The 12,249-nt window shown below is 40.2% G+C and overlaps 1 protein-coding gene across 1 annotated transcript in view; it reads left to right on the forward strand.

Annotated features, from left to right (window-relative positions):
• Positions 1-12,249, forward strand: part of ryr3 (ryanodine receptor 3) — a gene marked incomplete at its 5' end in the record, with an annotated part of 238,000 nt that overhangs the window by 189,469 nt on the left and 36,282 nt on the right. The window contains 6 exons of the mRNA XM_084314212.1: positions 1,627-1,739; positions 2,298-2,349; positions 2,476-2,535; positions 2,807-2,906; positions 4,515-4,594; positions 9,291-9,367. Coding sequence (XP_084170338.1) covers positions 1,627-1,739; positions 2,298-2,349; positions 2,476-2,535; positions 2,807-2,906; positions 4,515-4,594; positions 9,291-9,367 — 482 coding nt within the window. The remainder of the gene's footprint in view (positions 1-1,626; positions 1,740-2,297; positions 2,350-2,475; positions 2,536-2,806; positions 2,907-4,514; positions 4,595-9,290; positions 9,368-12,249) is intronic.

Here is a 12,249-nt window from a genome sequence, read left to right on the forward strand (position 1 = left end):
GATAGTCCTTCTTGAACTTCTATGTACTCTGTGTTCATGTCCATCGTCATGCCACCAGATGACATCCACTGCATGGGTTTGTGCTCAGTAACAGGCATGGATCTGAGAACTGGTAGCCTACTCTCATTCATTCATTCATTCATTCATGCATTCATTCATTCATGCATTCATTCATTCATTCATTCATCCATTCATTCATTCATTCATGCATTCATTCATTCCACCACACTATCGTCTCCTTGTCCTGTCCCTCCCATGGACCATCAGGACACTACATACCTCACCTGCATGATAATGGTGGAGTTGTGTGTGTGTGTGTACAGCATGTGTGTGTGTGTGTGTGTGTGTGTGTGTGTGTGTGTGTGTGTGTGTGTGTGTGTGTGTGTGTGTGTGTGTGTGTGTGTGTGTGTGTGTGTGTGTGTGTGTGTGAGACATTTCAATGTGATTGATAATTGTATGTGACTGGACACAATCATCATTGAGTATTTTCTTTAGAAATGTACAAAGAATGTTAAGAGAACATTAATGATTGTGGAGATATGTTCAGAAATGTTCTGTGATAGACAGATCTAGAGTGGCGGTTCTCAACCTTTTTAGTTTATGGCCCCTAAAAGCTGAGGGGACACTGCTTTGCAAACCACGACATGGTCAAGCAGAGACAGAATGGTGAACTTTGACCCCAGACATGGTCAATCAGAGACAGAATGGTGAACTTTGCCCCCAGACATGGTCAAGCAGAGACAGAATGGTGAACTTTGACCCCAAACATGGTCAAGCAGAGACAGAATGGTGAACTTTGACACCAAGGAATGGTTTTTATTTCCCCTTTACAGGTTACTTAACTTTGACTAATAAGTGGAGGAGGGCTTTAGAGAAAAAAACACCTATACCCAAGATCGTAAAGATGATGATGGTGTATTTGTATAATTCATCTTGTGACCCCCTTGGGGGTCGTGATGACCAGGTTGAGAACCATTTCTCTAGAGAGAGGAGAGAGTGGTCAGTGCAGTAGATTGCCTCCTTAATCCAGAGTGATCAGTCCCGTAGATTCCCAAGTTGTAACAGAAACAGGGCTTTCCTCAGGATTTCGCAACTAGGGTGTGGTCCGGAGGGGGTCTGTGCTCCCCATCTGGGAGGCAAAAAAACAGCAAACACAAGTAAGGCTAAGTTACAAATAAGTATTTAAGTATAGTGTATTATGGTTGCACAATAGTTTAATGTTGAACACGTAAACATACACACACACAAACAGTGGAACAGAGGACCAAGCAATCACATATTAGACAATGATGCGTCTGTTTCTAAGCTGACCCCAAGCTTTCACTGCAAAACAAATAGAAATATATATATATACTGTATACACCCTTATACCATTGTTTATGGAAAGCCCTGAGAAATAACTGTTCTAGAGAGAGGAGAGAGTGGTCAGTACAGCAGACTACAGTAGATCCAGACCGGTCAGTGCAGTAGATCCCAAACGGTGACAGAACTATCTGTTCTAGAGAGAGGAGAGAGTGGTCAGTACAGCAGACTACAGTAGATCCAGAGTGGTAAGTACAGTAGATCACTACAGCAGATCCCCAATCTGTGACAAAACTAACTGTTGACCCGTGTGGGCTCCTCCAGAAAACCCCTATGAAGATTGTGGAGGAGGAGGAAGAGGAGGTGACTGATGTCCAACCAGACCCTCTCCACCAGCTCATCCTCCACTTCAGTCACAATGCCCTCACAGAGAGAAGGTGAGATGACAGATAAACAGACAGACAGACAGACAGACAGACAGACAGACAGACAGACAGACAGACAGACAAGACAGACAGACAGACAGACAGACAGACAGACAGACAGACAGACAGACAGACAGACAGACAGACAGACAGACAGACAGACAGACAGACAGACAGACAGACAGACAGACAGACAGACAGACAGACAGACAGACAGACAGACAGACAGACAGACAGACAGACAGACAGACAGACAGACAGACAGACAGACAGACAGACAGACAGACAGACAGACAGACAGACAGACAGACAGACAGACAGACAGACAGACAGACAGACAGACAGACAGACAGACAGACAGACAGACAGACAGACAGACAGACAGACAGACAGACAGACAGACAGACAGACAGACAGATAGATAGATAGATAGATAGATAGATAGATAGATAGATAGATAGATAGATAGATAGATAGATAGATAGATAGATAGATAGATAGATAGATAGATAGATAGATTATTCTCATTGACAAATAGGAACTTGTGTGAAAAATATCTTCTGTTTCCAGTTCCTTAGACGAAGATCCTTTATATATTGCGTATGCGGACATGATGGCAAAGGTACTGAACCACTCGTCAAACCATACTGTCACTATATCATTATTTTTGTTCATGGCATTCATCAATGTACCAAATGTTTGAATAATTTAAATATGATTAATTCTATCCATATTTGAATATCTTCAGAGTTGTGCAGAAGACGAAGAGGAAGAAGAAGAAGAGGAAGGGAAGGAGAAGTCATTTGAGGTATGGACCTGTCCCCCCGTCACATATCACCGCTCCTGGCGGAATGTGTCTTTGAGAGTCTGAAGGCTATGGTTTTGATCGTACCGATGGGTACCAGACCGCCGGGGCGAATCATGAGAAATGACAGTAATCAACACTGTCCGTCACTTGGAGTGACAGCAGCACTGATCTGTATAGACAGAGAATCTTGTCATTGTATTTACTTTGTAGTTGACTGCTATGACCTTCCATTCTGTGTCTGTGTGTGTGTGTGTGCGTCTGTTGTCCTCAGGAAAAGGAAATGGAAAAGCAGAAGATTCTGTACCAGCAGGAGAGGTTGCACGCCCGTGGGGCGGCTGAGATGGTACTGCAGATGATAAGCGCCAGTAAAGGTGATGATGATGCTGAATAACTTACTCAGTCAAATGGATCCGGTTAATACGATTTATTAGCCAGAGAGATCAATACATACAATATAGTTAGAGATATGGCTGAATGGCTTACTACTAGATATGGCTGAATGGGTTACTAGATATGGCTGAATGGCTCCCATCCTGCGTTACTAGCTAGGAGACCCGGAAGAAGAAGAGCGACCCCCCATTCAGGGGCCACTAATATACAGAGGGGGAGGGGGACACACCATAAAATGGCGTTTACAAAGGGGAGGGGACAAAGACACATGTCCTTATGAGGAGACAAGGCTTTTATCTCCCGCAATGCTATTAAAAGGGGCACTTCACCAATAAACAATGCTGATTTATTGCATTTAAAATAAAAAGGGATTTATTTTGCACATAATCTCACACATGCATCCAAAAACAGTTTTTGCACACATTCATTTAGTTTGACAGTTATTGAGAGTAAATTAGTTTGAATATGACTACCGTGATGTCATCGGGGACTCTGAATCCTTGTGTTGTGTTAATTACAGCTCAATGGAATGATAAGGTAGCAGTCCCTATAAGACAATGTATTGATATTCTTTCAGCTACATCATTTCCAGGAGCTGTAAGAAACTTTGTGGAGCTTAAAGAAACACGGCAATGTCGCTTACCGTCTTCTCCAGAGTTAGACAAGAAGATAGATAGACCAATTCCCTCTGTGCGTTCAGTAGAAAGCTCTCCGGCTGTGGAAGCGGATATGGACCAGCTAGCCCAGCTGTTGGCCAAAAACAGCTCAAGACTCTTCTTGATTTGATTTGATTGCAGTTTATTTCAAATATGCAATACAACAAACAAACATTAAGTACAGATATAGCCTTAAGCCGTTCAAATAATAAATGTATATATATATATATATATATTTTTTTTATAACAAAACAAACAAAAAGCCAAACAAAATTATTTTTCTTTTTTTGTCATTTACATATTTGAAAAGGAGTGGGAAGAAGCATACACTTATTTAATCCCACCCCTTTTTACTCATCAGATCATACTATATTATATTTACTAATTCATACATTACTAGACTTATATTGAAAAAGATTTACTTACACATTTTTTTTTAATAATACCTTATTAATATTTGCCAAAACTGTAGGTTACCCTGTATAGCTCCTCTAGCCATTTTATATACATATATACAACTACATACCTACATGTATGCACATATATACATATATATATACATACTGCCAGTTATCAAACCCCTTCTTCATATCTGTACCTCTGGAAAACCATTTGACTGTATTTTATTTTAAACTGTTTTATGTTTTGACATTGCTTTAACTCCACAATCAGACCGTTCCATAATTTTACTCAGCAATTTGAGATACAAAGACTTTTCATGGTCGTTTGAAAACTTTATCTTTTCAAATACAGTCTTCTTGACTCTGGAGAATATAGTAAGCGCATTTCCCATAATGTTGGTGTGTTTTTCATCTGAGGTGTGCAATTACATATATCAGACAATATCCTGATTCCCTGTGTCTGTCTTCCTGCTGTACATCACAGTATCTTCACTTTCAGATGTTTAACTAGTGGTGATAATCTCTGCTTTAGGTCACCTGGGTCCCATGGTGACGTGCACCCTGAAACTGGGCATCTCCATTCTCAATGGAGGCAATGTCCGGGTCCAGCAGGTACGGTCACACGGTCAACACCGATTCATTCAGAATCAACAACACAATAGAGTCGCTGAAGGGTCGCTCAGTCCTGGGGTTTCTGAGCAGTTCAAATAGAAAGCTTGAATAAAATCCCTTGAATAATCTTGATTTCTCTGGCGCATTCCAGGGCTTAACTCCTTTTATCAGAAGGAGTTGAGCTCCAAAACATGTAGGAACAATGCAGATTGTTAAAGGGATCAGTCATTCTGAACCTTCATTTTATTGCATTCATCCATCTTCATTTAAATACAATTTTGGGACCCCTTGCATTAGACATCATTATCTGTATCTGTTCAACCAACAAAATAATGTGTATTCGGATTCGGAAATGGGCATGGTTTATACCAGAAGTTTTTATATAATTTCTTATTATAATAAATGTTTTGTACAATACAAGATGGGAACAGATCAAAATCAGAAATTAACATTAGATTAAAGGAAGTCATGTTAAATCCAGCAAATGTATTTTCTAACCTAATATTCATCTGAAATGCAATTGTTGTACTTTAAGAGGATCAAATTGATTTAATATTGACATATAATTAATTATGAATATACTCATACTGTACTTGTCATCTGTACTTGTGCTCTCTCTCTCTCTCTCTCTCTCTCTCTCTCTCTCTCTCTCTCTCTCTCTCTCTCTCTCTCTCTCTCTCTCTCTTATTGTTATTTTTAACTAAACCAAGTTTTATGAACTGTCTGAAGTTGACCCCCCCCCCCCCCTTTAACTGGGGGACATTGAATAATCAGAGACTGAAACAAATATTTACAACAGTATTTGTTTGACTTTTTTGCCTGTTTTATTATTATTTTCTGTATAATCTTTTACGCAGCCTGTAGATGATTACAAGCCAAATAACCACATTTACATTTAGAGCTATTGAGCACCATTTCTGTTAAGAGTATATAACAGCAGGCATTGCACACACCCCACCTTCCGTCACCTGCTAAATCAGGTGTGTTCTTTTTACGCAGCCTGTAGACTAATATCTAGGCTGCCCATAAGATTTAGTTGTTCTCTGACAATAAAGTTTAATCTAATCTAATATTATTTGTGTGAAGTTCTGAAAACAAAATCAGCTTTATAGAGCAGGAAATGTTTAAGCAAGTCTCGTTTACAAATTCAAATTGGCCCATGTTCAAGATTACATTTTTAATCATCTAATGAATTATTCATACATAAGAATGATGAATAGCCTAAAAATTAAATGCGTGGGCTATTTTCCATACATGATGAAGGACGAGCGGATACCATGTCTGATAGTTAAACTGTCATGGTCATCGTGTCCGCCTTCAAAAGATACTTATAATCATTCGTTTTTTTCTTGATTTGAAGTAGTGGAAATATTTGTAATAATATTTGGAACAGTGTGTGTCTGGAGAACAAAAGCATTGCGATGCACGTTTTTACTCATTATCTCTGTTACCAGTAACTGCATTTGTAATACCAGGATAACCCATCACAACTCATGACAACTTTTTAACAGATAAATTATATCTATAAATCATATTCCTGGAATTGGCTTAAGTAAAGGCTGCTCTTAGTGTAGTAACGGAGATGAGAGGAGGGGAGCGTGCTGTACATCTCGGGTTGGTTCTGAAATAGGTCTCCAGCACACACGCAATAAATATAATTAATTTCACATGCATAACTCATCATGACGATTTAAGACTAGGAAAATGTAGGGGGGCCTTGCTCTCATGGAGCAGCAAAGATACTAGAGAAAACTCTAGAAAACATCTGCCTTTTTCTTTCTCTCATTTGACACACAACTTAAAAAATATGATTACGGATATTTCCGTGGGTCCAAACGAAGAAACGGTGCAGTCTTACAGGTCCTAAAGGTAGTTTTGATGCCAGTCTGACAGTGAATAGATGCTGCGTCTGTGTAATACAAATATTTGTGTCCATCTCATTATCTGTGCTTTCCCAAATTCATATTCGGATTTGGACTCATCCCTACCTTGCATGTGAGGCTACTTTGTTGCTATGGGGGCCACATGGATAATAGGGCCACATGGATAATATGGCTACATTAAATATACCAGACTCTTCTTTTTTTTATACTTACATTTTTATTTCCAGTTTTTTGCTTTACAAACTAAACATCCACATACAATAATACAATTGGCGGTCAAAATTATAAACGACAGTACAATAGAATTCGATAGATAAGAACTAAAAGATATAGCTGATATTAGAAAAATTAATATCGAAATCGAATGACAAGTTGACCTAAAATAAATTCACTAAAGGGGAAAAGGAAAAAACACAGCTAAACAAAAACAAAGAAAAGAGAGAAACAATAAATAAATACAAAAAAATACAAAAAAAAAATACAAAAAAAGTGACATGGGTTCTTTGGTACCTTCATAGTTTATTTTCGTTTCGTTTTTTCTTCTTGTCTCCTTTTCACTCTCCTGTGATGTCGTTTCTTTTTTTCCTATACTCTTCCCACTTCTCCCATTTTGATTCAAACTTCTCGTCTTGTAGCCTCAGCCTATATGTGATTCTCTCCATTTCCTGTATCCCACCCACTATCTCTGTCCATTGTTCCCTCGTCGGTGCTTCTACTCTATACCACATTTTCGTCAGTGCTTTCTTGGCTGCTACTAGTAATATCTTAATCAAGTATATATCTTTCCCCTGCATTCCTTCCTGTGTTAAGTTCCCTAAATACAATACTTGTCCTGTCTGGGGTATTTCATATCCTACTATTTCATTTATTATCCCTCCTATCTCTTCCCAATAGTTCTTTATTATCTGACATCCCCAGAATATGTGTGTGTGGTTTGCTATTTCCTGTCCACATTTTCTCCAGCATGGTTTCTGTGTTGGTGTATAGTTGCCCTGTATTTCTGGTGTTATAAAAAATCGAATTATGTTTTTCCACCCAAACTCCCTCCATATCCTTGACCCTGTGGTTGTGTGTTGTATCTTACATATGTTATACCATTCTTCTTCTGTTATCTCCGTTTCTAATTCCTTCTCCCACTTTTCCTTTATATATTTGGTTGTGATGTCCTTGCTGTCCATTATTGCCCGATATAGTGCTGATATCCCCCCCCCCCTTCCTTCCTTCGTATGCTTTTACCATTATCTTAATTATCCCATTCTGATCTTTGTCTTTGTCTAGTTTTATTTCCTTGTTGTAGTAGTCCCTAATCTGTAAATATCTAAAGTGGTCGCTATTCTCTAGTCCGAATCTTTCTTTCAATTTTTGTAGAGTCTGGATCTCCCCTCCTTCTGTTATTGTACATATTGCTGTTATGCCCCCCCTCTCCCATCTTTTGAACCCATGATCTTCTTTCCCTGGTTTAAATTTGTTGTCGTGCGTTATCCATCTCAGTATCTTGGTTTCTTTTTCTAGCTTGTATTTCTTTACTATCTTGTTCCATATATTTATAGTGAATTTGGTAATTGGGTCTATTAGTTGTTCCTTTCTTCTGTATAGCTCCCTGTCTCCTATTAGTGCCTGCACTTTGAGTCCCTCATTTTTTGTTTCTATGTCTTTCCATTTGGCTTCATAGTTCTCGTTGCACCAACATGTTACTATTATCAGCTGTGCTGCGTAGTAGTAATCTTCTAAACTAGGTATTGCCATTCCTCCTTTCTCCTTTTGTAATTGTAGAGTCACATATCTTATCCTTGGCCTTTCCCCCCCCCATATGAATCTTGATATCTGTTTATTCCATTCCCTGAACTGGCTTTGTGGTATTAATATAGGTAGAGCCTGAAATAGGTATAGTAACCTTGGTAATATATTCATCTTTATAATTTCGATCCTTGAGCTAAAGTCTAGAGGCATTACTGTCCATCTTTCTAGGTCTTGTTTGATTTTCTGATTAATCTGTGTATAGTTTGCATCGTATAGTCCCTCCACCTCTCTTGTAATATTCACTCCTAGGTATCTGATCCTGTCCATATCTCATTTAATCTTGTATTTGTCTTTGATCTCTGTCGTTGGGGTGTAGTTCAATGTTAAGGTCTGTGTCTTTGTTACGTTAAGTCTATATCCTGAGTAATATCCATATTCTGTCAGTAAGTCCATCAGTGTCGGGAAGCTTGTGTCTGGTTGTCTCATATATACTATCACATCATCTGCGAACAGTCCTAATTTATGTTCTGTTCCCCTTATCTCCACCCCTTTGATGTCCTCGGTCTGTCTAATTAGTTGAGCCAGTGGTTCGATGAATATATCGAAGAGCGTCGGCGAAAGACAACAGCCCTGTCTTGTAGCCCTCTCTAGTTTGATCCGGTCCGTCAGGATGCCATTTACTTTAATCCTTGCCGTTGGTTCTTGATATAATGCCCTAATTGTTTTCATCGCGTTTTTGTCTAGTCCAAATTTCTCTAATACTTTATATAGGAATATCCAGCTTACACTGTCGAATGCTTTTTCTGCATCCAGGCTAACTAGTACTGCACTTCCTCCTTCTTTTTGTATCTCCTCTACTATCTGCACTGTCTTTCTTATGTTGTCCTGTGTTTTTCTTCCTTTAATGAATCCGGTCTGGTCTTCGTCTATAATATCTGGCATAAATGTCTCAAATCTTTTGGCTATTATCGATGTATACATCTTGTAATCTACATTAAGTATGGACACTGGTCTGAAGCTCTTCAGACCAGACTCTTCTATACTTAAATGATTGTTTGTTCTCTTTATTCCAGAAAATGCTGGATTACTTGAAGGAGAAACGAGATGCTGGCTTTTTCAAGAGTCTCTCGGGACTCATGCAGTCATGCAGGTAAGTACATGAATGAATGAATGAATGAAAACTTTATTTAACAGATTGCAGAATGGGTACAATACAGTACGGCTCAATACATACAATTGTTAAGGGGATGCAGACCTGAGAAAGACGTTTGTCTTGTTTCCATCAGGGTCCCCCATTTTCAATTCATATAGACATTTATGACATACATAACATACATGACATTTATGGCATAGGGACATACAGGTATTTAGTACTGATACATTTGTGACATAGGCGGTATTCAAATATACAGTACTGTTACCCCTAGATCCTGACAGAGTATATACATATGATGGGGAGGGGACTGTACATTAGGAGGGGGTGGGTGGGTGGGAGGGGAATATACATACGGCGGGGAGGGAATATATACATGCGGTGGGGAGGAGACTGTCTATTAGGAGGTGGTGGGGGTTTTGGGCATTTACGGTGGCCAGTTTCGAATTGCAGCCTCCCGTAGGTGCTCTTTAAGGGGCGGTTTTGAATGTGGGCAGGGATTCACATTCCTTTACAGCTTTGGGTAGGGCGTTCCACATTGTTGTGGCATAATTGCGAAACGTGTTTAGTCCCTTGTTTGAGCCGAATCTGGGTTTAACATGATTTGTTGAGCTTCCTCTGGTGTAGTGGTTGTGGTATTCACTGACCTTTGGGAAGTATTTTGACATGTACATGGGCACCCCGGTCGTATAGTGTATCTTGTAGACCAGGCCCATTGCAAGTTGCTGTACTCTGTCGTCTACTCTAAGCCATCCTAGGTTGGCAAAGTGGGCAGGGGTGAGGTGGGTTCTGGGGTTCAGGTCAAGTAGTAGTCTGACCAGTTTGTTTTGTGATGTTTGTAATTTTGTTTTAAGCGCCTTTGAGGTGCTTTGGTACCATGAGGTGCACGCATAGTCATAGTACCCTTGAATGAGTGCTCCTGCCAGAGTCCTCAGGGTATTCTTGTTTACCAGAGAGGAGATCCGGTACAAGAATCTAGTTCGTTGGTTGACTTTTTTTATTACATTGGATGCCATTTTGTCACAGGAAAGATTTGCCTCTAGGATGGAACCCAGGTAGGTAATTTCGTCTTTCCTTGTGACAATATTGTCACCCACTGTAACTGAGAAGCCGTCGGTCTTGCTGAGTTTGTTATTTGAACCGAAGAGAATGGACTCTGTTTTGCCCATGTGTAATGATAGTTTGTTATCAGCGAGCCATATGCAGATTTTGCCTAGTTCCGTGCTGAGGGTTTTTTCAACCTGCAATTTGTTCTTGTCAGAGACCAGCAGGGCTGAGTCGTCCGCAAACAGGAACAAGTTGCAGTCACAGGCTGACGACATGTCATTTGCATAAATTAGGAAGAGTAGCGGTCCTAGTATGCTTCCTTGTGGAACACCACAGCTCACTGTGAGGGGGGGGGATAGAGTACCGTTTACCTCTACCATCTGTTCTCTCCCCTCCAGGTAGGATTGCATCCAGCTCACTGATAGGCTATCAAAACCAATTGCTTTTAGCTTGTCCATTAGAATGGAGTGATTGACAGTGTCGAAGGCCTTTTGTAGGTCCAGCATGACCATGCCGCAGTATTTGCCAGCGTCCACCTCTTGTTTGATGTGGTCGTTCAAATAGAGGAGGCATGTGTCAGTGGAGTGGGACGTTCTGAAGCCAGATTGGAATTCGTAGATTAGGTTTTTTTCCGCCAGGTACTTTTCGACCTGTTCGTAGACTATTTTCTCCATGACTTTCGAGATGGAGGTAAGAATAGAAACAGGGCGGTAGTTGCCTGGGTCTAATTTGCTGCCCTTTTTGTGTAGAGGGGTCACTCTCGCAATTTTGAAGTCCTTGGGGACGTGCCCCTGTTTTATAGAGAGGTTTATTATGTGTGTGATGACTGGGGTGATGGCGGCTGCTGCGTCTCTGAGGAATTTGGAGGGGATGTTGTCATGGCCAGTGGCCTTGTTAGGTTGGAGGGCGCTCAATTTTTTGAGTACCTCATCGGTTGTTACCATTTCAAGTTTGAAGTCGTCTTTGTGGACCCCTAGGTTTTTGTAGTATGCTACTATGTGTTCTACCCCATAATGCCCTGAGTGGGAGGGTAGTTTGTTTACCAGTGTTGTGGCTATGTTTGTGAAGAAGATGTTTAAGTAATTGGCTACATCCAGCTTGTCTGTGATGAGCGTGTTGTCCGTCTTTATGTTTATGTTTGAGAATCTGGTTTTAAGTTTTTTACTGCAGCCTAGTTGATTATTGAGTAATTTCCAAAGTTCGCGGGGTTTGTTTTTGTTTTCCTCAGTTTTGTCGTTGATGAAATTTCTTTTTGCGGTTCTGATCATGGTGTTTACGTCATTTCTTAGTCTGTTTCTTTGGATTTTTAGTTCAACCACGTGGGCTTGGAGTTCACTGTTTGAGCTTTTGGAAAGCTTTGTCTGACTTTTATGAAGTTCAGAGCATTTTTTGTCTCTGGTTTTCATAGCGGCCAGTATTTCAGTGTGCATCCATGCCTCAGCGCGATTTTTAACCCTGGTGGTTCTTATCGGTGCCATGTTGTTGAGTATTGCTGTGAATTTGGTTTTGAATCCAAGCCATGTTTCTTCAACCTGTGTACCACTGAGCTCATCTGACCAGTCCAAGCTCCCCAGTTCTAGGTTAAAGGCCTCTCTAGAGTAAGTTTTGAGGTCTCTAGATGTGACTGTTTTGTGACAGCCGGCCTTCTGTTTTAGCTTTTTGCGGGTACAGAAAATCATATAATGATCACTTAACCCGCATGCTATCACCCCTTTACTGGAGATCATGGACTTGTCAGAGGTCAAAATGACTGGCTACAATTCTGTTAAATCACAGTGTACCAGAGTAAATTTAACACCAGCACGGTGTCGTATTTGGTTCCAAAAGGTTAA

This window comes from Notolepis coatsorum, assembly GCF_963971535.1.
Source record: "Notolepis coatsorum genome assembly, chromosome: 5".
In the NCBI taxonomy this organism is placed as follows: Eukaryota; Metazoa; Chordata; class Actinopteri; order Aulopiformes; family Paralepididae; genus Notolepis; species Notolepis coatsorum.